Source organism: Tachysurus fulvidraco, chromosome 2 (assembly GCF_022655615.1).
Source record: "Tachysurus fulvidraco isolate hzauxx_2018 chromosome 2, HZAU_PFXX_2.0, whole genome shotgun sequence".
Lineage (NCBI taxonomy): Eukaryota > Metazoa > Chordata > Actinopteri > Siluriformes > Bagridae > Tachysurus > Tachysurus fulvidraco.
Window position 1 is genome coordinate 1,657,759 of NC_062519.1, and position 24,911 is coordinate 1,682,669.

Consider the following 24,911-nt stretch of genomic DNA (forward strand, 5'->3'; position numbering starts at 1 on the left):
TTCTTAAGAAAGTACAGTTCACCTAGAATCCTAAAATTAAAAAAAAATAATAATAATAATAATAAAGTGTTTTAATCTTTTAATCTGAATTCTAACATACAAATAATAACCAGTGTATTCAAGACTCACTTAACCTCCTTTTCATCATTTGTTATTTTCTTTCTTTTTTTTTTTTAAAGACTGTCTTCAAAAATACACCACATTCACAGCAGACAAAAAAGGAGCAAAACATCAGCACCTTCCCCCATTTACACGTACACTACACACCAACCCACACGCCCACATGACGTACTTATCTCCTTCTCACTCGTTTCTACATTTCTGGAAAAAAAATGTTTTGAGTTCATTCAACTTTAAACCTCAAATAAAGCTGTAATATTCACCTGCTTGATGCTTTCCAGGCTCTACAACATTAGATTTGTTTACATTTTCACACTTTCACAGAGTAATCATGAGTGAGTTCATGAAACGTGCGACTTTTGTCTTTGGAGACATTCTTTAGAAGGCAAAAACACATCGGACGAGAGTTACGATTATGTTCTTTCACTTTTTATCATGTCTGTGACTCTGATTTACTTCTTCTGTGCAGTGATAACTCTGTATGTGATGCTTGAAGTGAGCTGCACTTATACCTAGTTTCTGATGCCAGACATTAAATTATCATTACTTATCATTGCTTGGAATAAAGATATCAGAGTTAGGATACCGATAGTGTACTAGAACTATTTGTCTCATTCACTCCCCTGGTCTGTATCTATAAATAATAATATTTGTGCATGAGTATATACGGTGAAGAGGGTGTGTGACTTTTCTGTTCAATGTAAAGCTGCTTTCACACGAACCTGTGATTCTTATGGTTTATGTTGGAAACACGAGATAACATTTGCATTTCTTTTTGAGAGCAAATCTTATCTTATCTTATAACATACAATGGTAATAATGTAATAGTGTTATAGCATCATAACTTATGCATGTTATAATGTGTCTGCTTTGCTTAGTGGTCTTCATTAAAATACAAACAAATTCAAGCTTCAGAGGTCATAGGAGCAGGTTATAGCTGTATTCATGAGAAAAGCATGACAGACTAACTGTGCTTTTCATTTCAGTTCGTATATAGATATATATGTGTGTGTGTGTGTGTGTTATATGTGTTATCTACTGCATGCTCGTTATGGTTATACTGCTAAACACAATTCCTTTCTAAGGAACCCTACTGAATTACTGGTTACTGAATAACCAGAGCTGAGGTTGATTTTTATGGGAGAAACTAATCTCCAGAAATAAAAACTACAGGCTGATCTTTTACAATGGGGAAAAACAAACAAACAACAGCACCATTCTCTTATCGTTTAGTCAGCACACAGAAACAAATCACTTTGAACAAAACATATGTTTTCGCTGGTTTTACATTTGTGTGTTGCTTACATAGAAACACAATCGATACGTAAAGAGTCGTTCACAGGAACCGAATCGTTCACAAAAAGCACACAGCAAATCGCGGAACCCAAAAACAGACTACACTGGGTTTAGTATCAGACGTTTTAATACAGAGCGATAAGAAAATCAACATATACGAAGGCATATTTAAAGCCGCTTTACTCACCTCGTGGGATTCCGAAAGAACCGATTCAGGAATCGGATTAGACAAACACTGGGACACGTTTTGTTTTGCTGTTTCCTCGCCCCTTCTTTTTAGTTGGTTTCTCTGGTGTTAGATTGTCTTTGCTCTCAGTTTGCTGGATTTCTCGCTTTGTTTACAGAATAAAAGTGCGACACTGCATGTTTGAGTGTAAATAAAGAAATCGCCTGGTGTTATTACTCCTGAATAAACTCGACATTAAACGACTCGAGCATGTTTATAGAAATAGTTTAAAGGTAAACAATGAGAATAAAAGTGCGGAGCGTCCAAGTCCGTGCCTGGCTGCTTTTTGCTGGCAGTATCTGGGTTGTTAATGAGAGTCTTTTTGCTGCTAGTGTGGGCGAGAGAAATGTGGGGGCGGACTGCGGCACGCCATCTGACCGAAAAAGAGCTTTCCTCTGCCGGCTACAGGCATCTGAGCGCCGGGGGAGGGGACTGGAGGAGTGCACCGGGGTTCTCTCTTTATCTTTACCCGAAACTACACCCTAAATATGAACCAGGATATGCACAGTGATGTGACATACAGTGCGAGATCCTATAACATCAGCATGAACTCGTCACCGCACGACACGCTTGTGTTTACGCGGAAGCCCCGTTTACTGTACGTGGGCTGAATATTCGATGCGCTCGCGGACGATAAAGAGCTGCAGCCGTTGCCATGGTGAGGAACGCCTCTGTGGGCGGGGCTAATCGAGTTCTTTCCGTCTGTGAAGATTCCACGCGTGACGCACGCTCTATTGGTGGGATTCCCCCGTGACGTCAATGCGAGGCGCGCGCATCCAGAGCAGTACGCAGGGGCTAATAATAATAATAATAATAATAATAATAATAATAATAATAATAATAATAATAATAATAATAATAATAATAATAAATTATTCAAACTCTATGGATATATACAACAAAATAATAAAAGAAAATAATAATAATAATAATAATAATAATAATAACATTCGCATTCTATTGATCTATACAATAAAATAATAAAAGAAAAAAATAATAATAACATACAAATTCTATAGATATAGACAATAAAATAATAATAATAATAATAATAATAATAATAATAATAATAATTTACATCATTTTTATGACGTTTATTGTCCATTAAAATATTTTGTGATCATGGAAAATGAAGATTTTGTATGCGATTTTACTCTTTTTATTATTCTAATCAACTCGTTATTACTTTGAGTAATAGTGGAGGCAGTCAGTGTAGACTTTGTACAATCTTTGTAGACACAAAGATGTTTACACAGTCCTAGATTTACATTTACAGCATGTCTCCTTATATTATCTCATGTTTTTATACAACTGAGGGTTAAGGGCCTTGCTCAGGGGCCCAACAGAGGCAGCTTGGGATTTAAACTCACAACCTTCTGATTGGTAGCCCAGCACCATTACATTTGAAAATGTGTTTACATTATTTTAACATATAATTAGTCAAACTTCAGAGAGATGAAAACTCTTCTATTAGTTATATTAAAGTAGTGAAAAATGCTGTGGGTCTGTAAGTTTAATCCCAGGACAAAGACACTGGACTGGTAGCGATGGTATTTTATTTATGTTTGTTATTGTCACAACAATCACAACACTGTGTGAGGACTATTTTAGAATATTAATAACTGAATATTTAACTGAACGTGCTTTAGTGTAAGTTATACGACTAATAATATAAAGCGCCCTCATAGGAGAATGTGTGTGGGAGGGGTGTGGGAGGGGTGTGTGTGTGGGTGTGTGTGTCTGTGGCTGTGTGTGTCTGTCGGTCAACCCACGTGGACATTAGTCATGGTGGTGTCACCTTAACTGAGGAATATTCTAATGTTCGTCATAAGTGTATTTAATAATGTGCAGAGGAACGTCAGGTGACACCTACACCCCTGTGAACACGCGAGCGATACCTACACCACACGGAACCACAGACCCTATGTCACACATCTGCTGTGCTGGTGATTATTTTACATAATGAATGTCAGGACCTTAACTAAAATGTTTTTGATGCTAAATGTTGCAAAACAGATGAAATGACAAGAACACTGGAAAAGGCCAAATATCTTATCAACATACAGATTCATTATCTATTATTTATGCAATCCTTTGGAACACTTTTAGTGTCATTCATTTAGCCTCTGATGGTACAGAGACACTGGATATTATTTTGTATATGAATTGTATTTGTTTATTTTATGTGCTTATTCTGATTAACATGCTAACAATATAAACTTTATGAGTTTATGTAAAATCCCGTAAAGGACTGATTCAAATGAGACATATTACAAATGAATTGTACTTTGTCTCCTACGTCTGTTAAACGTTAACAGATGCTTAGAGGATAATGGCAGGTTAAGAATCTCAATGCAGGTATGTTTTTAATTAGCATTGTTGCTAATACCTGTCATTGGGTCACATTTTGCAATGCTTATTTGCACTTTTTTGTTTTTAGCTATGCAGAGGTTGGGTAATGTAATTATTACTGGAGTATCTCAAGGCTTATAGTCAAACCTGAATCTCAATGTGTCATGCAGGTCATGTTTACATGTTCTGCATACTCATGGGACTGGAAAGATTATTCTGTGTTTCAGTATCTATGAAATGATCAGTAGAAATAAGCTCAGATAATATGGCACATTGGTAAATAGACTCAGTGTGTCTTAATATGCGGTGTGTGTGTTACGTGGGGCATTACGGGGTAGCCTAGTGGCAGGGCTCTCTAGTTTTGAAGACAGGCACGAGTGACATCTCCAACCCCCTGTCAGGACTCAGCCCGGACTTTTGGCCACATGCTTTTGTTTCTGTGTCACGTGTCTGCCCCACCCTTGTCTCTTCCTCCATGCCTCTGCACACCTGTTCCTTATGTGTTTAATTGTCATGTGTATATAACCGTGCTGCGTTGCCTATGGCAGCGCCGAATCCTCATTGTTGTTGTTGTCCTATGTTGTCTTTTGTTACGTCTTGTCTTGTCAGTGTCCTTGTTTTGTGTTTTTAAGTTAATAAATTCAGCTATTTTTTAGCCTATCCTGCATTTACATCTGTATTTATGCCTGTATTTTTATTTTTTTTTGCTCCAGACTGTTTTTCTGCAGTGGACTTTTGTTGTTTGGGTGACATCGGTCTCAGGGCCATCAATCACCATCTCAGGACCCCCGTTTGAGAACCACTGGCCCTAGACTACATGTCCTGAGCAGGGGTTGTCAGTGAACAGGCTGTAAAACTGTTGGCTAAGTTACAGACACTCATGAAAAACTCATGCCGATTATCTGGGAAACGTCTCTAACAGCAGTCACAATGTCATTGTTTGTGTCAAACAAGTTGTGAATTAGTTGTAACATTAAACAGGAGATCATGACTTACTCTGTGCTCAAAGTGATGCTCACAGCTCCAGTGCTTTTCTCTGTGGGGGAACGAGGATGATGCTGAACAATTCCAGGATATGATTTTTATTTTTATTGGTTGTTGCGTTAAATCTTACCCAGATACAATAGTGCTATTTATTTTTTTCAGGGGAGACGCGCTTGATTCCTGCCTGGTTCCATAGAGACAGCAGTGCGGACTGATACATTTTGGGCACTGCGACATATTATATATATGATAAATAGTCAAAAGGTTTTTCTGCGTGAGAAATACGATGTGTGGCTGAAGAGCGTGAGAAAAGACCCAAATGAGGGACTGTGATGCTCAGACATGAGGGACTGTCACTCTCAATGCGTGACACTTCAGAGCCCTGTAGGGTTGTTGGGCTACCAATCAGAAGGTTGTGAGTTTGAATCCCAGGTCCACCAAGCTGCCACTGTTGGGCCCCTGAGCAAGGCCCTTAACCCTCAATTGTTCAGTTGTACAAAAAAAAGAAGGAGATAATGAAAGTTGCTCTGTATAAAAGTGTCTGTAAATATAAATGTTACAAATAAAAGTGTTGTTGAACATGAAGACACGTCCATGTTGGTTATAAACCTGTTATTGACACTACACACATCCTCCTTCAACTTTACTTAAGACATATTTGCATAGAAAAATAAATCGATATATTAGTAAGTTGGATTAAAATATAATGATAAAAAACTTAATGTGTGCTGTGTGTAAACAAGTAAACAAGACTTTATACAGACAGATATGTATAAAACTCTCATTATTTTGTTTAATAATATAATCAACAACAGAGTTTTAGTTTGATATTTTAGTATCTATATTTTATATTTTACTTTTTTTATGTGTGTGTGTGTTTTTTTTTTTTACATTATCACATTTCAACTTGTTAACTTTTGGAACGGTCCAGAAAGGGTTAACCGTTACAACTTAAGCGGAAGTAGGTCTTCTACCCCGGAAGTGAACGACGTGGAAAAAAAAAAAAAGAAACAACAAGGACAGCGACGTCAGGTAGCTAGTTGGCTAAGTATAAAATCAGTTGCTAATGATGATGAATGTGACAGAAGGAGGTTATAGAGCGTATTAGTGAACGCTTCGGTTAACTCTCGGTGTTGGTGTGTGAGTGATTAGTGAGTGCTTATTTTAATGATCCTGTAAAGTCGTGGTGTTTGTGTTAAAATAACATTGTGGCTCTGAGCTTTTAATCAGAATCATGATCATAACAGTTACCTTGTGTGTTAGCGCCAGTTATTGTGCTGATAAAATGTATAAAATACACGTTAACGTCGATAAGGAGCTGAATGACATCACAGACCTGCAGTCAACATAAACATCTACAGGGAAAAGAAACATAAACAAATGCACACATGCAAGAAAATGTGTCAGTTATACTGTTCTCATGCGTGATGTGTTTGTTTGTGTTTAAGCCCGTGTGTGTGTGTGTGTGTGTGTGTGTGTGTGTGTGTGTGTGTGTGTGTGAGAGAGAGATTGTGTGTGAGATTGTGTGTTTGTGTGCATGTGTGAGATTGTGTGTGTGATTGGGTCTAAACACAGCAGGACTCGTGTGGAAGTGGCCTTGTGCACAGTGTGTGTGTGTGTGTGTGTGTGTGTGTGTGTGTGTGTGAGAGAGAGAGAGAGAGAGAGAGAGAGAGAGAGAGAGATTGGGTCTAAACACAGCAGGACTTGTGTGGAAGTGGCCTTGTGCACTGTGTGTGTGTGTGTGTGTGTGTGTGTGTGTGTGTGTGTGAGAGAGAGAGAGAGAGAGAGAGAGAGAGAGAGAGAGAGAGAGATTGGGTCTAAACACAGCAGGACTCGTGTGGAAGTGGCCTCGTGCACAGTGTGTGTGTGTGAGGGTCTAAACACAGCAGGAGTGGTGAGGAAGTGGCCTCGTCCACACTGTGTGTGTCCATTGGTGTGTTCAGTTTGTAGGTGAGTAGGAACTGAACTGCAGACTGGATGATGATGATGCTCATGTGTTTCACAGACACTTGGACTAGTGTTTGATGTGGAAATGTTTCCACTGAGCTGTTGGAACAAACAATGCTGGAGTTACAATCCTGTCCTTAATAATGTGACTCTTCTGTGCAAATTATTTGTATTATTCCATCTAAATTTTTAAAAAGTGAAGTGCAGTGTGCAAAAGATCAGCCTGAAATCTGACACTGAATTTCAAGCTTTTAGGTGTGTGAGTGTGTGAGTGAGTGAGTGTGTGAGTGAGTGAGTGTGTGAGTGAGTGAGTGTGTGAGTGAGTGTGTGAGTGAGTGAGTGTGTGAGTGAGTGAGTGTGTGAGTGAGTGAGTGTGTGAGTGAGTGAGTGTGTGAGTGAGTGTGTGAGTGAGTGTGTGTGAGTGAGTGTGTGTGTGTGAGAGTGAGTGTGTGTGTGTGAGTGAGTGAGTGAGTAAGTGTGTAAGTGTGTGTGTGAGTGAGTGTGTGTGAGTGAGTGAGTGTGTGTGTTTGAGTGAGTGTGTGTGTTTGAGTGAGTGTGTGTGTTTGAGTGAGTGTGTGTGTTTGAGTGAGTGTGTGAGTGAGTGTGTAAGTGTGAGTGAGTGTGTAAGTGTGTGTGAGTGTGTGAGTGAGTGTGTAAGTGTGTGTGAGTGAGTGAGTGTGTGTGTGTGAGTGAGTGAGTGAGTGTGTTTGAGTGTGTGAGTGAGTGTGTGAGTGTGTGTGTGTGTGTGTGTGTGTGTGTGTGTGTGTGTGTGTGTGTGTGTGTGTGTGTGAGTGAGTGTGTGTGTGAGTAAGTGTGTGTGAGTGAGTGTGTTTTTATTACATCAGCATCATAATTTATCCTTCCACAAAGCCTGAGGAAATGTAATAACATATTGTGTCCCGAAGACTTTGCGTATTTCCTGACATCACTGTGTTACACGATGGAGACATGACGTGTTGTTCCGAAAGGTTTAAACTGAAGGGTTTAGTCATAAAAGATGTTCTGTCTCTTTACGGTCTAAAGTGGCGCTCTGTTTTGTCCTGTTCACAGGATTCATGGTATGTTTCTGCCCAAACGAAGCTGAGTAAATTAGCAGTAATGAACTGGGGCAGTAATGTAAGTACCCAGGGCATCGTGGCTCAGCGTCGCTTGAGCGTGTTATGCCGTGCTTAGCAACAACCATTCCAGATTACCGCACTAACCTGAGCCGGACATTTATTCCTCCCCTTGGTGAATAGCGGACCGTGTGACGGGTGATGACGGACCCCTGAGCCTCCTCTGTTTTGGCTCCTTGAGAATGACAGACGTCATGGATGATCCGGCAGAGTTGAGCGCCGAGATGTGTCCGGACGTCGGATCAGCGAGTAAGGAAGTGTGCGAGGAGTCCGTGCCGCGTAAGTCAGAGGAAGTGGAAATGTCTCGGGAGGTGCCGGAGGACCCGGACTCTGAACGGCACGACGGCAAACAGCAAGAGGGCTCCGAGAAGGGAGAGAGCGGATATGCAAGAACTAACGGGGGTATGGATCAGTTGGAGGAAGATGGGAACGGTGTGTTTGATGAGTTGGATGAAGAGAAAGATGGGTGTAGGAACGCCGCAAAGGACGTGTCTGGATCTCGGGGAAAGAAAGGAAAGTCGAGAAAAACTGGCTTAGGTTCAGGTGATCAGTTTGCTTCCTGGACATCGGTTTCGTCCTTTTCCTTGTCCTCCGGAGCAAGCAGACACAAGCAGATCCGTCGGCGAAACCACCACCATCACAACCAGGGCCGTCTGAGAAGACAAACCGGCTTCCAGCTCATAGCGGTGTTCCGAGAGTTCTTGTCGGAATCGGTCAGCCCGTGGAGTATATCCTGCATCCATATGGTAGTGGATCTGATCGTGTCTCTGACGCACCACTGCGGCGTCTTCGTCGAATCCGGAGCGATTGCACTTTACGACCTGGGAACGTTCTTGCTCTTTAAGGTCACCGATGTCCCGGGAATGAAGCAGGATATAAGACGCGTCATAGATCGGACCCTGAGTACTGGTGCAGCTTTGGTGGGCTGGATATGCAAAAGCACGAGCTCTGCACGCCGTGTGCTGGTCTCTGCTTTCAGTCTCATCTGTTGCATGGCGCTCCTAAGTGCCGGGGTTATGAGGAGTGTTGTGGAGAGGCTGGGAGGCGAGCGAGGCAGGCGATGGTGGCTCAGACTACAGAACTCCTGGATAATAATGAAAGCAGTCACACTTACTGGAAGGATCAGAGGCTGGCTGTGGAAACGAGATGTCTCTGGACACAAAACGGTGAATCCAGAGTCTCCATCCAGGACGGCGAGGAGTCAGCCTGGACAGGAGCTGGAGAGACTGCTGGCATTAGCGCAGGTACGTCAGAGCAAAGATCACGCATACATGTGCTCAAATTCCTGATGAGTTTTTTTTTTGTATGTTAAACGTAAATGTAAAGCAATGTTCAACATCAGTAATCATTCACACACTCGGTGCAGATCCCTGAAGATGAGCTGGACCCCTTTAACGTGTTGGGTGTGAATACACACGCCACCGAGTCGGAGCTGAAGCGGGCCTATAGACAGCTGGCTGTACAGGTGAATAAATCCTCTAAAGCACCATGTAAACTTTATACACACGTCAGCCGTCCTTCATTATCAAATCGAGCAGGTGGCAGAAAGGGGGCGTGGCTTTGTAGTGAATCCTGAAGAAACCATCTTTAACACATTGTGTATGTTGTATGTATACAAAGTGATGTGTGTGTTGATTTTTCTCTGTACGTTTAGGTCCATCCAGACAAGAACAAGCACCCTCGAGCCGGCGAGGCTTTTAAAGTCCTCCGAGCAGCGTGGGACATCGTGAGCAACCCAGAGACCCGGCGTGAATACGAGCTGTGAGTGCACCTTTAAAAAAATGACATCATCATCATCAGCGTTTTTAAGTTAGTAACGAGAGTCTGGTTGGTATTCATGACTTTTCATTGGGATTAAACAGGAAGCGTATGGCAGCGTCCGAGCTCTCCAAGTCCATGAACGAGTTTCTGACGAAGCTGCAGGACGACCTGAAGGAGGCCATGAACACTATGATGTGCACCAAGTGTGAGGGCAAACACAAGTATGCCGTTTTAAACAACTTTACACAACACTTAGATATCAGGATGAGGATTAAAATTAAAATCCTGCTCATCATATCATCGTAAATAACCTCTTAATTTTTTTATTCTCTCGCTCGGTCTGGGTTTTACCCTGCAGGAGGTTTGAGATGGATCGTGAGCCTCATGAAGCACGTTTCTGTGCTGAGTGTAATAAAAGGCACAGCGCTGAGGAGGGAGATCTGTGGGCTGAGTCGAGCATGCTCGGCCTGAAGATCACCTACTTCGCCTTCATGGACGGAAAAGTCTATGATATAACTGGTATGTGGAATTCCACTGGATCTCCTATCAGTGATTGTGTAAATGCCATTGTGTGTGTGTGTGTATGTGAGAGCTGTGTGTGTGTATGTGTGAGCTGTGTGTGTGTGAGTGCTGTGTGGTGATGGTGAGTGTGTGGGTGTGAGTGGTGTGAGCTGTGTGTGAGCTGTGTGTGAGTGTGTGTGTGTGGTGTGGCTGTGTGTGGTGAGTGTGGCGTGTGTGTGAGTGGTGTGGTGTGTGTGAGTGTGTGTGCTCGTGTGTGGTGAGTGTGTGCTGTGTGTGAGTGAGGTTGTGTGTGTGTGTGTGTGCAGTGTGTGTGTATGTGTGCGCGTGTGTGGTGAGTGAACGTGGTGTGGTGTGGTGGTGGTGAGTGTGACGTGTGTGAGTGAGGTGCCGTGTGTGAGTGAGTGTGTGGAGCTGTGAGAGCTGTGTGTGTGTGTGTGTGTGAGTGAGTGTGCACGTGTGTGAGTGAGTGTGCGCGTGTGTGAGTGAGTGTGCGCGTGTGTGAGTGAGTGTGCTCGTGTGTGAGTGAGTGTGCGCGTGTGTGAGTGAGTGTGCGCGTGTGTGAGTGAGTGTGCGCGTGTGTGAGTGAGTGTGCGCGTGTGTGAGTGAGTGTGCGCGTGTGTGAGTGAGTGTGCGCGTGTGTGAGTGAGTGTGCGCGTGTGTGAGTGAGTGTGCGCGTGTGTGAGTGTGTGTGAGTGAGTGTGTGTTAGTTACTGTGATTATATTAGCAGAGCACTTTATTAGGAACGCTGGACTAATACAGCCCCTTGCTCTGACATATTTTCTGGTCCATATTGAGACGATCACATGACACAATGCCTGCAGATTTTCAGGAGCACTTTCATGCTGTGAATCTCTCGTTCTGTCACATCCCAAAACTCTTCTACCGGGTTTACATCAAGTGACTGTGAAGAACAGATAAACCTTCACCTCACTGTCGTGTTCATGAAAGGGTCAAAATCACTGAGCTGACATTTTCTCATATTTTCTCTTGATGTGAGCCTTCCTGAAGCTGCAGCGAAGTCACATGATTGGCTGATCAGACTGCATGAATGTTCAGGTGTCTATAATAAAGTGCTCAGTAAATAAAGTTTATGGTGAATTGCTTGTAAATATTAATGATTTTTTTTTCCTCTCACAGAGTGGGCGGGTTGCCAGAGAATAGGAATTTCTCCTGACACGCATCGTGTTCCTTATCACATCTCTTTTGGTTCAAAAAGTAACAGTGGCTCCAACCGCCACAGGTAACAGCCCTCATATTGCACTATAATGAACTTTAGGGTCTGGTGTGTGAATGGAAAGCAGTTTAACATGTAAAGCAGAACTGAGACTCAGAGGCCACGGCTCTTTCCCTGAAACAGTAGGGGACACAGGCCACACCCCCTTTACTGGAACAACACACAGGCCACGCCCCCTTTACTGGAACAACACAGGCCACACCCCCTTTACTGGAACACACAGGCCACACCCCTTCACTGAAACAAACACACAGGCCACACCCCTTCACTGAAACAAACACACAGGCCACACCCCTTCACTGAAACAAACACACAGGCCACATCCCTTCACTGAAACAAACACACAGGCCACACCCCTTCACTGAAACAAACACACTGGCCACACCCCCTCACTGAAAAAAACACAGGCCACACCCCTTCACTGAAACAACACACAGGCCACAACCCCTTTACTGAAACAAACATACAGGCCACACCCCCTTTACTGGAACAAACACACAGGCCACACCCCCTTTACTGGAACAAACTCAGGCCACACTGCCTTCACTAAAACAAACACAGGCCACACCCCCTTTGCTGAAACGAACACAGCCCACCCCCTTCACTGAAACGCACAGGCCACACCTCCTTCACTGAAACACACAGGCCACACCCACCTCACTGAAAAACACACACCCCCTTCACTGAAACAAACACACAGCCCACCCCCTTCACTGAAACACACAGCCCACCCCCTTCACTGAAACACACAGGCCACACCCCCTTCACTGAAACACACAGGCCACACCCCCTTCACTGAAACACACAGGCCACACCCCCTTCACTGAAACACACAGGCCACACCCCCTTCACTGAAACACACAGGCCACACCCCCTTCACTGAAACACACAGGCCACACCCCCTTCGCTGAAACACACAGGCCACACCCCCTTCGCTGAAACACACAGGCCACACCTCCTTCACTGAAACACACAGGCCACAGCCAACTCACTGAAACAAACACACACCACCTTAACTGAAACAAACAAACAGACCACACCCCCTTCCTCAGGACTGATAGAGGCTAATATTACTTTCTCTCTCTCTCTCAGATCTCCCTCAGGCCACACCCCAGCTCCAGGCTCTCCCTCCGACCTGCACGATTTCTTCAGCCGTATTTTCCAGGGAGCGCCGGGCAGCGACGCCTCTCCCAATGGTGGATTTTTCCCACCAGGCCCAACCCCAGATCACCCCGTGGCGGCCGGCTCAGGACCGCCTCCTCAGCCTGGCTTTTTTACACAGCGAGGAGAGCCGAGCGAAAGCTGGAGCGAGGGAGGAAAAGGACAACGGAGGAGGAAAAAAGCACGCAAGCCTTTCCAACGCTGAGAGTCGGCACAACGAGCTACGACGTCCACGGAGGAGAACATCAGACTGCGGCGGTGCCCGTGTTCTGTCGTCCAAAGACAACAGACAGGTCGAGGGAAAGAGCGGTGGGGTCTGTGATTGTGCGTGAGATCATCTGCCTGCCACCAGGAACTCGAGAAGATGATGGTTTGACAAAGAAAATGAAAAAGTATATCAAAGTGTTTTTTTTTTTTTCCTTAATTACGAGGTCATCCACGCAGGACAGTTTTGCTTTTTTAATTTAATTTTATTTGTTTTGCTTCTTGTCATGCAGGTCGGCAATAGCATGGCTTTCTCAATGAAGTTTTTTTTTTGTTTGTTTAGTGTTTAACACATCGTTCTTAACAATCAGCCATGAAGACACCTCAGGGATGATCAGATGGTCTGCTGAAGGGCAGAAAGACACACAGCTCATAATCTCACCATAACGATCGTCCGTAGCGGTTCAGCTTCATTTATACTTGAATTTATTTACAATGAATTATGTATGTTTTTAAAGTTCAGGTTTGAAGCAGAGGTTAAACGCGAGGTGCAGAGAAACGTCACCAAGCCGCCGTCAGGACCGACTGTTCGGAAACGTTTAATATTGGTTATAAATTATAAGAGTCATGAATAATGTCTTTTATTGTTCCATCTGAAGACTTGAAAAAAAACAACAACCCAAAACTGGCCTTTTCTAAAATTATTAAATGGCATATTACAGAAAAAAACACAACCCTCTGAAATTTCTCATGTAGTTAATCAGCCAAGGCATGTTCGGTGTCTGGGATTTGTGTCTTTACCCGTCGCTCACACGTCCACACGACAGACGAGTCAGATGATTTCAGTTCCGTGTAAATTTGGACTGCGATCCGTCCTGACGTCGTGATGACGATTCCCTGCTCCCGTCATTCTGATGACTCCATAAGAACACACACGCACACAGCTGAAGTCAGTTTTTATCGAAGCCCAAACGTCCAGCCGTTTTATCGTTTGTGGTCATTAACTGAAACTCTACCTGAGTTCCTTCCTGTTTTTTTTTCCCAACCTCGTGCTGCATTTCATGTTTAGAAAACGAAACAACATTTAAAAAAAACTTTCGCCTCGTACGTTTTATTACCAGGTATAACGGAGCAGATAGGCTGATAGGCCACGCCCACAAGGCTGATGGGCCACGCCCATTAGTTATGAGTAATGTAAGTCTGAGTCACGTAAAGCTCATCTGTAAACCAAAACACAAGTCCCAGAACTCTCAGACCTCCATCCGTCGCTAACGCCGGACTTGTCTTGGTTGAATAGCAGCGTTTAGGTCGATACTGACATTGTAGACGTTTGTTGTTTTATTTTTTTGGCCAAAACCACTCATCCACTCCTGCTCTACATCACGTATGACTACACCTTACAATAACTCTCCACTTATTCAGAAAAAGGAACGAACCGAAAAATGGAAATGGACCGGATTCAAAAAAGAAGCACTTTGAAATAGAGAACAGACACGTGCAGTTGGACCAAGTGCAGAAAAGTCACGTGAAAAAGAAAGACGTCGTGTGTTAATGTTCGGTGCTCAGTGACGTATTGAACGTGTTTCTTCGTTCGTCTTCAGAAAAACTCTTCATCCTGCTCTGAATAATCATCTGTTCGAATTTGTGGAAAATAATCGAATGAAGCCGGTGCGAACTTTGTTCACACACACACACTCACACATACACACTCACACACACACTGACACACGTGTATCTGCAAAAGAGTTGTGCTAATCCAGAAGGTTTTTACGTTTTGTCAGTCAGTGATGTTAATGATGTTAAACTGAAACAAAACTGTGCTTGAGATCCAAATCATTCAGAGACAAAAAAAAAAAAAAAAAAACTTCCCAAAAAGCCAAGATCATCTCTATGATACTCATGAGACGGTCATGTCTCTCACACACACATGTAGTGTACACGCTAACACAACACGTGACTTGGTTTTAAAACTGTGATGCGTTTTGAGGAAACTGTCCAGATTGATGAATATTAATGAACCTAATTAGCCTTAAAGAAATGAAGCAGTTCTTCGGTTTACGAGATGTGTGTTTTGTTTCTCCGCGTCTTTGTCACGCTGTCACGTCGGCTCCAGAGTGAGAGCTGTAACTGTCCTGGATGATTGTTTGCTGGAGATTAGGCACGTGCTGGTAGTCAGATACACGATCTGTCACAAATAATATCGGTATAAAGTCACTTTACACGATTGGCGCTTTGCAGCACGCGTAAGGACGGAGTGTGTGCTTAGGAAGGCTTTTAACGAGCTCAAGAAAGTTTAACGTAGTGGTTATGACGTCATATGATTAAGCTCCGCCCTCATTGCCACACTAACGCGTCTATGGCGGTGGTAAAGGATCGTGCTAATGCCGTAAAAGAGTTAACGTTTGGATTGAAATGTAACATTTGCACGTGTTTAATCTCAACTCTGGGTCTGAATATCGTCACGATTTTTGTCCTGTTCATTAAATTGGACTTTATTTTAGCTTGGATGTTGAGTTGTAGCTGGATTTTTTTTTTAAACTCTTGCACAGCTTGTTTGTAAAACAGCATTTCATTTTTTAAAGTTGATTCATTACATATAATGATTTGCTCCGATGGCAGTGTGAATGCTTTACTTGACTTTTCTTTACGTGAGACAGTAAGCAGCGCAGCTGAGGACGCTGCCGAGTGTCCGGATCCCAGAACGTCCCAGAACAATAAGTGAATTTAAACCCGTATGCAAAAAGATTTATATCCTTAAAAAAAATAACCAACTCAGACAATCATTATAAAATTAATCAATGGTGCGGGACACTTTTGGAGTCTTGAAGGTTTATTTCATCCTGTTCTCATGACAATTAATTGCTGCTTCTTTTCATTGTTTCATATTAAAGTTGATTTCTGTAACTTTAATGTCTCTTGTCGTTACTTTTTTCCAGTTTAACATAAAGCAGCAATCAGAATCAGAACCAGGTTTATTGGCCAAGTGTGTTGATGTTGACACACACAAGGGATTTGGTTCCAGCTGTTTGTGACTCTCAAAAGTACAGACATAAATAACACTATACTATACAATACACACATAAATAACACTATACTATACAATACACACATCAATAACACTATACTATACAATACAGACATAAATAACATTATACAATCCAATACATACATAAATAACATTATACAATCCAATACATACATAAATAACACTATACAATCCAACACAGACATAAATAACACTATACTATACAATACACACATAAATAACACCATACTATACAATACACACATAAATAACACTATACTATACAATACACACATAAATAACACTATACTATACAATACACACATAAATAACACTATACTATACAATACACACATAAATAACACCATACTATACAATACACACATAAATAACACTACAAGACATTACAGACGATGAGATACAATGTAGACATTATGAGTATTAAATATGAATATAGAATATATAACAGATCAGTTATGTACATAAAGTCTGGGAGTGTAAATAACAATATTGTGTAATATTATGCTTTTTGTACAATATAGCAGCAGCATTAGTGTGTGTGTAATATATACAGACGCTGACTATCAAAGCCGAATCATTTCATTTTCATTTCCCACAATACCCAAAGACTTGCAGATGGATTTTGCTCTTGCTTCATTTCTTCTCTACATAACGAGAGCACTTTAGTCTGTAAGACTGGAAAGTGTGAGACATTTCAGGTTTTTTTTTTATAAAGATCTCTGTGGAGTTCTGAGATCATTTAATAAAACTCAGAGTTTTATATCAAACAAGTGATTGTGGCTCTGAAATTAAAACTTAGAAAGGTATTTGTTTATTATACTGTCTTTTATTTGCAAATCCTCACCAGTTTTCTTCAGACAAATGCTCTTGTAAACTTCCAGATTAATTCAGGTGCTTTTGTGGAGCTGGGAATGGAAGTGAAGTGGACATTAAGTTCCTTCTAAAACAGCTTGTAATAAACATTAACTACATGGATTATATTGTACACATGAGATTAGAGATTAATGTGTGTGTTTTTTTTTTATTTGAATTCAGAGTTAAAAGCATGTCTAAGCTGCTGAGTAAATCACACAGCGCCCCCTACTGGACGTTCACACAACTGCACTGTTTAAAGTGCTTCACTCAAGACTCCTCCGTTTCCCTCGATTGTTGATTTTTAAACATTCCCATGAACCCCCTTCTCCCCAACCTGTCGAACAGGATTCTGTCACCTTCTTGAAGCTGTGTCATCGAAGTGCTTGAAGGCGTCCCCGAAGCGATGATGTAGGATCTTCTTCTTTTTCTTCTACTTCTACTTTTGTCTTTTCCTGTTAAGGGTCCCCAAAGTGAATCATCTGTTTCCACCTAACTCCAGTTACCTTCATGTCCTCATGTAACACATCCATATATCTCCTCCTTGTCCTTCTTCTTGACCTCTTACCTGGCAGTTCCATCTCCAACACCCTTCTACCAATATAACCATCTCCCTCCTCTGCACATGTCCAAAACATCTCAATCTAGTCTCTCTGTCCTTGTCCCCAAAACAGCCAACCTGAGCTGTCCCTGTGATGTGCTCGTTCCTAATCCTGTCCATCCTCGTCACTCCTACAGAGAACCTCAACATCCTCATCTCTGCTACCTCCATCTCTGCCTCATGTCTTTTCCTCACTGCTACAGTCTCTAACCCATACAGCAGAGCTGCTCTCACTGCTTTCTTGTACACTCATCTATCACACGACACTCCTGACACTTTTCTCCATCCACTCCAACCTGCACTCGTCTCTTCACCTCTTTTCCACACTCCCCATCGCACTGGATGGTTGACCACCAAACACTTAAACTCCTGCACCTTCTTGACCTCAGCCACCCGTAACCTCACTGTTCTACTTCCCTCCTTCTCATTCATACACATGTACCCTGTCTTTCTACAACTGACTTTCATTCGTCTTTTTTCCAGAGCAGCCCTCCACCTTTCCATGTGTTCCTCCACCTGCTCTCTACTCTCACTACAGATCACAATGTCATCCTCAATCAGCGTTGTCCACAGTGATTCGTGTCTGACTTCATCTGTCCACCTGTCCATCACCCCAACGAACAAGAAGGGACTCAAAGCCGATCCCTGATGTAGCCCTGTCTGTCTCATACATATCCTGAACTACTCTGATGTACTTCTCTGCCATTCCTGACATTCTCATACAGTACCACAGCTCCTCTCTCGGCACCCCGTCATACGCGTTCTCTAAATCCACAAAGACGCAGTGCAGCTCCTTCTGATCATCTCTGTACTTAACAATCTCAGAGCAAAACTTGCATCAGTCGTGCTTTTTCTGTCCATGAATCCATATTGCTGATTATTTTAAATCCTGACTCAGAAAAGCAGCTAAAATTTAAATAAATAAATAGAATAAAAATTATAAAGTTTAACATTAATTACTATTTATCTATTTTTTAATTTAATTTAAAATTAAATAACAGAAAAATAAACTTTACCATTTATTCTTAATGAGCAAACCTGAGGCAACAGGTGGCAAAACTCCCTGAGATTATATGAGGAAGAAACCTGTCTGTCTCTGTATATCTGTCTGTCTGTACATCTGTCTCTCTGTCTGTATATCTGTCTCTCTGTATGTCTGTCTGAATATCTGTCTCTCTGTATATCTGTCTCTCTGTATGTCTCTCTGCCGCTCTGTATATCTCTCTGTCTGTATATCTGTCTCTCTGTCTGAATATCTGTCTCTCTGTCTGTATATCTGTCTCTCTGTCTGAATATCTGTCTCTCTGTATATCTCTCTGTCTGTATATCTGTCTCTGTCTGTCTCTCTTAATGTCTCTGTCTGTATATCTGTCTCTCTGTGTCTGTCTCTCTGTATATCTGCCTCTCTGAATGTCTCTGTCTGTATGTCTGTCTGTCTCTCTGTATATCTGTCAGTCTCTCTGTATATCTTTACAGACAACCTGCTTTACCTCCATGTTTACATGTTAAAAACCCAGAGATCTGAACAAAGTGACTAAAACAGAGTTTTAAAACATGAACTTTTGTTTGGTGTTTTTGTACAATAATGTGTCTTTGTGTAAACACAAATAAATAACATTTCGAATGCAAATCAGTTAAACAAACACTTTAATAAACAAACACTCAAACATCCACTTCTTCTGTTCTTCTGAACTTCCGACAGTCCGACATCCCTTTCCGTCTTCGTTACGACCTTTGCTCCCTGTTTACGACAGTATGTCTATGCTGAGCACAGCGAGAACAGCTCTGTGGGCGGTTCACAAGTTCACTTTCACACTCAGACTTTCACACTCGCAGCACTTTGGCAACATGTCGTCGTGTCAAACCGCACGGAAAGTTCCAGCCACGGTTTTGGGCTCCATGGCGTTCGGGGGGCGCGCGGACGCCGACACGAGCGCGAAGATGGTGCAGGCGTTTGTGGAGCGCGGGCACGACGAGCTTGACAGCGCGTTCATGTACAATGACGGGAACGCGGAGACGATCATAGGGGCAATGCGCGTGCCTCAGAATGGTAGGACAGTGACAGGGGATTTAATCACTATAATAAACTGTTACTAATAAAGTTCACTTTGTTTACATTTACAAATGTATTGCAAGATTAAAATAGCAATAAAACACTAAAGTGTCCTTTATCGAGCTTCAGTCTTATTGAGCTCATAATGGACCGAATCAACATTTACATTATTTAGCAGGCGCCATTTATCCAGGACCACTTACATTTTACCTCATTTTATACAACTGAGGGTTAGGGGCCTTGCTCAGGGGCCCGGCAGGGGCAGCTTGGTGGATCTGGGATTTGAACTCACGACTTTCTGAGAGAGAGAGAAAGAGAAAGATGTGGTAGCTCAGTATAAATCACTTGAATAAGGCCATAAAACACATACAGAACGTCGGTTCACAGGACTTTTGAGAACTGGATCTTGTATCCTAGTGTTTTTGCTTCAAAATTATGTGAAAATCATCTTGTTTCTCGCTCACAGAAAACTATATTGATTTAAATTTTCTAAGACACTTTTTGTTTGTAAAGGACATATGCGAGTACACGGCAACTATCATGAATATTAGTGTGATTCACACGTGAGAAGACAAAGGCCCACATAATGAGCTGCGTAATCAGCCTTACAGGTAAGTGTGTGACAGAGAGGACTTACAAGAAAGAACATGAGGACAAAATAAATGTGTATATTTTTTGTTTGTAGTTTATTTAGAATATTTATCTACCACACAAAATCACTTTAGAAGTTAGTAATAACACAGAAGACACAATCAGGGCAAAACTGTGCAACAAAAAAAAGTGTCAACAGGAAGAGTGTGAGATAAAAAAAGGTGTGTAAGGTTTGTAGAAGCCCCACAAACCTACTCTGTCACATAATACCCAGAATTATACAGTTATACATCTTTGTGTCACTCTAGGAAACAGTTCCTTTTCAGCTGAACACACAAGTGAACATCACATGCCTGGCATTTCCAAGGCATTTCCAAGGAGTGTCCTGCCTCTTACTATGCTGTGCTTGGCTTTGCAAAGCACACAGGTCCGGATTTCATGTACTGAGTCATTCCTGTGTCTCGGGGGCATGTACGTGATTACCTGAATCACCTCAGTTCATTTGCATATAAACAGCGCGCTCAGTGGGAGGCGGGAACACATAAGCGATAATTAGGCAAAACAGGAGAAACCGGACCATTCATTACTGTCTTACAGATTACATAAAAATAGATTTGTTTTTGACTTGAATTTGTTTATTTAAAAGTAGACATTTCAAGCTTTCTCTGCATTTATTTATCTTGTATTTGAGGCGAGTATTCACTGAGATTCAGGTTTTATTTATGTGTCTGTGAAGAGTGGTGACCGAGACCGAGATGGCAGAGAACGCAGTCTGTTTGTTTTCTATATTCTACAAAGGCACAGAGTTTTTTTGTTATTATGTGTGTATACAAATAAAAGTAAACTCTTTACAGATTCGATTGTATTATTGCTCATGTATTTATGATCAAAACTGAACGTGTATTTTAAGTTCTCTTCGGCCTTAACAGGAGATTATGCCACAAAACGCGTATACGCGTTTATGGACTCCAGAGGGTTAAGGTGTTGGGCTTAAAAAAAACCTTTATGACAAAATTTTGTTTCTTAGTTCGAATTGCCACCAAAGCAAACCCCTGGGACGGGAAGACGCTGAAGCCGGAGAGTGTTCGCTCTCAGCTGGAGACGTCGCTCAAGAGGCTGCGCGCTCAAAGTGTCGATATCTTCTACCTGCACGCACCAGACCACGAGAACCCCATCCAGGACACACTAAGATGCTGCAACGAGCTGCACAGAGAGGTAGAGCTGCACTCCACAACTGCCACCATGTTCGTCTGTCAACCAGGAAGATGTACCTTCTGCTCCGATATAGTGACCTTTCTGTCCTTCTTAATTGTCAGGGAAAGTTTAAAGAGCTCGGCTTATCGAACTACGCCGCGTGGGAAGTGGCTGAAATCCACACCATCTGCAAGCACAACAGCTGGGTTCTTCCTACAGTCTACCAGGTATTTAAACTGTTCTCTCTCTCGATTTCTCTCTCAAGTCTGGTCTTTTTCACAGCGTTAAAGCTGGTGTTGATGGTGTGTCTTGTTTAAAGGGAATGTACAACGCTACCACGCGACAGGTGGAAACAGAACTGCTGCCGTGTCTGCGCTACTTCAACATGCGCTTCTACGCCTACAACCCCCTGGCAGGTACGCTGGATAAACAACCTTATTTTTAACCGTATCGCATTTGAACTTGTGAGATTTTTTTTCTAGATATAAATAAAAAAGAATCCCCAGAACACGACGATGCCACCACCATGTTTCACTCTCCTCACTGGGAGCAGTGTCGGCTTTCAGGACTCGATTAGCCTGAACCAGGGGTCGGCGACCCGCCGCTCCGGAGCCGCAAGTGACTCTTTCATCCCTCTGCTGCAGCTCCCTGTAGATTTGGAAAATAAATATTTAATTTAAGTTTATTTTATTTTAGTTAGTTAATTTTAAAACAAAATGTAATTCTAAATCCTAAGATTATGACGCTCTTGTAACATTAAAATAGATCGTGTTTCATTTGTCCGTCCCTCAAAATATGCGTCATAAACGCCGACATGCGAAATCCGACACAGAAGCAGACGTGTGTTTGGTTCGCTGCAGCCGGCAAGTTAAAACTTTGATGTCATGAATATGAAGAAGGGGTCACGGTGGCTTAGTGGTTAGCACGTTCGCCTCACACCTCCAGGGTCGGGGGTTCGATTCCCGCCTCCGCCTTGTGTGTGTGGAGTTTGCATGTTCTCCCCGTGCCTCGGGGGTTTCCTCCGGGTACTCCGGTTTCCTCCCCCGGTCCAAAGACATGCATGGTAGGTTGATTGGCATCTCTGGAAAATTGTCCGTAGTTTGTGTGTGTGTGAGTGAATGAGAGTGTGTGTGTGCCCTGTGATGGGTTGGCACTCCGTCCAGGGTGTATCCTGCCTCGATGCCCGATGACACCTGAGATAGACACAGGCTCCCCGTGACCCCCGAAGTTCGGATAAGCGGTAGACATTAAACATTTTATTTGAGAGTAAACTTCAACCCATAAATAAACACACTACAGTTTTTTCTACACTTTCCCTAAAGGTAAAAAACAATATATGCAGTTTTATCTTCATTTTAGATGTCAAAAGGGTTTTGTGGCCCCCTGTGGGTTTTTTCTGAGGGAAACGGGTCCTAATGGCTCTTTAAGGTTACCAACCCCTGGTCTAAACGTATACAATCAAGTGCACACGTGTGAAAATGCATAATTAGTAGGCAAATGTTTCAAAATGCTTTGACTTTGAGCTCAGAATAAGATAAAACGTCTCGAAACATCCCAACGTTCTGAAATCTTCCATCAGGAGGCCTGCTCACCGGGAAATATCACTACGAGGATAAAGACGGCGCTCAGCCTGCAGGACGCTTCTTTGGAAATAATTGGGCTGCTGTGTACAGAGACAGGTAAAGAATAAAGATCTCACAGCTCTCCTGAGAAACCGAAACGTGGCGTTTAAACCTCAAGCTTCGTAAAAAAAGCAACATTTCGGTGTCTGATGATATTTGGTGCCTCTAAATGATACGTGACCTTCAGGATCAGGTGACGACACACAGAAAGATGGCGACGTAGAGATGGAATCGTTTAAGTGACTCAGAGTCAATTACATTATTTACATGTCGTTCATAACAGGGACATTTTATTTTATTCTTGTTGATGTGCCAAAAATTGAGACTTTATCTTTATCCTGCTGTAATTATAACCGTCATCTGTATTCAGTTTGATTGAGGTTTCTGATCCGTGTTGTGGATTTTGTACCGATCTGTTAATCTAAATGGTTTTGTAACAGGTTTTGGAAAGAGAGTCATTTCAACGCTATAGACGGCGTGCTGAAGGTCCTGAAGTCCGCCTACGCTTCGGAGACGCCGAGCTTGACCTCGGCCGCCTTACGCTGGATGTATCATCACTCTCAGCTCAGGGTACGAGCACTGAATATTCCAGGATAATAATCATCTCAGATCAGAATAAATAAATAAAGTGACAAGGTCTGCAGTCTAAAAAGACTTTAGAGCAATAAAGAAATTCCCAGTTTTAAATTTAACATATATTATGTGATGGTTTATTACACCTTAGTGTAAGATTCTAATTACTGCACTACAGAATTCTTTTTAGCAGCAAAAACAATTCTCGGTCTCGCGTAAATAACGTGATGGTAAAAAGACTTTAGTGGAGCGGTCGATGTAACGGTTCCTGTGTTCCTCAGGCCGAGCTCGGAGACGCCGTGATCATCGGCATGTCCACCGTGGAGCAGCTCCAGGAGAATCTGGCTGCAGCTGAAGAAGGTCCACTGACGCAGGAAGTCGTGGACGCCTTCAAGCGTGGCTGGGATTTAGTGGCTCACGAGTGTCCTAACTACTTCCGCTAGACACGTGATCAGTGTAGTGTGAGTAGAGTAAAAGTACCCGAAAGAAATACTACTTACAGTACGAGTCAAAAGCAGCCCACTGTAAAGTACCCAGTACTCAGTATAAAGCTGTGTGAATGTTATGGCACCTTTTATACCCTGCACATTAAAAACAGAGCTTACAGTTTCATTCTCTTTTATCTCTTTTAAAAATGTTGCACGCCTCCTCCATCCTCCTCCATGATTAAACTAAATTAGCAGCACCGGGTGTCGAAGTCTGTCTGAGGCAAGTTCTCTCTGTGTAATTTGATTGGACAGGAATCAGGTGACTGATTATTCTCCTTAACCAATCACCGTTGTGTTACTGGACCTCGTACAGCGTCACTGCCATCTGCGCTACGTTCCCCGCTCGAGCGTAATCCGTCTCTCTGAACCTGCTGAAATACCTGAGAGAGAAACACACGATGGGCCGAGGCTCAGCTACACAACTCCTAATAACCTCACGGTGGGGATGAGATGTGGGCGTGTACAAAGACAGGACATAAAGGGGGGAGAGAGAGGGAGACAGAGAGAGAGGGAGACCGTGAGAAAGAGAGAGAGGGACAGAAGGGAGACAGAGAGAGTTTCAGTGAGAGAGAGAGACAGACGCAGACAGAGGGAGAAAGAGAGACAGACAGAGGGAGACAGTGAGAAAGAGAGCGCGACAGACAGAGAGAGACAGAGAGAGACTGTGTGAGAGAGAGGGAGACAGAGAGAGACAGTGAGAGAGAGAGAGACGTGGGGGAGAGAGGGAGACAGACACAGGGAGACAGTGAGACAGACAGAGGGGGAGAGAGACAGTGAGAGAGAGAGGGAGACAGACACAGGGAGACAGAGATAGAGATAATAAAAATAAACGTGGTAGCGACGGCAGGTTGAGGGAAACTAGCGCAGTAACAGTAAAGCTACAGCCCTAAAAATGTAGACAAATAAAAGTAGACTGTCTTTAAACTACAATTAATAAGAAAAACCACTGAATTCCAGCAGCGAGAGTT

At 42.7% G+C, this 24,911-nt stretch overlaps 3 protein-coding genes across 10 annotated transcripts in view; 2 read left to right on the top strand and 1 right to left on the bottom strand.

Annotated features, from left to right (window-relative positions):
- Positions 1–2,300, bottom strand: part of nab2 (NGFI-A binding protein 2 (EGR1 binding protein 2)) — a 10,907-nt gene extending 8,607 nt beyond the window's left edge. For all 3 annotated transcript variants that reach the window (XM_027168818.2, XM_027168816.2, XM_027168817.2), the window contains exon 1: positions 1,604–2,300. The gene's annotated coding sequence lies outside the window, so the exon portion shown is untranslated. The remainder of the gene's footprint in view (positions 1–1,603) is intronic.
- A 3,632-nt stretch (positions 2,301–5,932) lies between these two features.
- On the top strand, positions 5,933–15,827 carry dnajc14 (DnaJ (Hsp40) homolog, subfamily C, member 14). 6 transcript variants are annotated; one of them, XM_027168811.2, is made up of 9 exons: positions 5,946–6,010; positions 7,976–8,041; positions 8,164–9,284; positions 9,407–9,505; positions 9,695–9,801; positions 9,903–10,022; positions 10,160–10,320; positions 11,462–11,564; positions 12,651–15,827. In XM_027168811.2, exons 3-9 carry the CDS (start codon positions 8,223–8,225, stop codon positions 12,922–12,924), a joined length of 1,926 nt encoding a protein of 641 aa, XP_027024612.1. In that variant the 5' UTR covers positions 5,946–6,010; positions 7,976–8,041; positions 8,164–8,222; the 3' UTR covers positions 12,925–15,827. The 6 variants fall into 6 exon arrangements, with proteins under 6 accessions (XP_027024609.1, XP_027024612.1, XP_027024611.1 ...); XM_027168813.2 differs by having other exon boundaries at positions 5,996–6,129; XM_027168808.2 differs by having other exon boundaries at positions 5,933–6,010; positions 7,976–9,284.
- Positions 15,828–19,161: 3,334 nt separating this feature from the next.
- akr7a3 (aldo-keto reductase family 7, member A3 (aflatoxin aldehyde reductase)) lies at positions 19,162–24,067 on the top strand. Its single transcript, XM_027168825.2, has 7 exons — positions 19,162–19,472; positions 21,094–21,281; positions 21,383–21,487; positions 21,580–21,676; positions 22,840–22,939; positions 23,323–23,452; positions 23,737–24,067. Exons 1-7 carry the CDS (start codon positions 19,178–19,180, stop codon positions 23,896–23,898), a joined length of 1,077 nt encoding a protein of 358 aa, XP_027024626.1. The 5' UTR covers positions 19,162–19,177; the 3' UTR covers positions 23,899–24,067.
- The last annotated feature ends 844 nt before the right edge of the window (positions 24,068–24,911 follow it).

Coding starts and splice junctions, on each gene's coding strand:
- dnajc14 (XM_027168808.2), top strand. CDS start 8,223: ATGACAGACGTCATGGATGATCCGGCAGAGTTGAGCGCCGAGATGTGT. Junction 10,023..10,159: donor AAGTGTGAGGGCAAACACAA/GTATGCCGTTTT, acceptor TTTACCCTGCAG/GAGGTTTGAGATGGATCGTG. Junction 11,565..12,650: donor AGTGGCTCCAACCGCCACAG/GTAACAGCCCTC, acceptor TCTCTCTCTCAG/ATCTCCCTCAGGCCACACCC.
- akr7a3 (XM_027168825.2), top strand. CDS start 19,178: ATGTCTATGCTGAGCACAGCGAGAACAGCTCTGTGGGCGGTTCACAAG. Junction 22,940..23,322: donor GCTGCTGTGTACAGAGACAG/GTAAAGAATAAA, acceptor GTTTTGTAACAG/GTTTTGGAAAGAGAGTCATT. Junction 23,453..23,736: donor ATCATCACTCTCAGCTCAGG/GTACGAGCACTG, acceptor TGTGTTCCTCAG/GCCGAGCTCGGAGACGCCGT.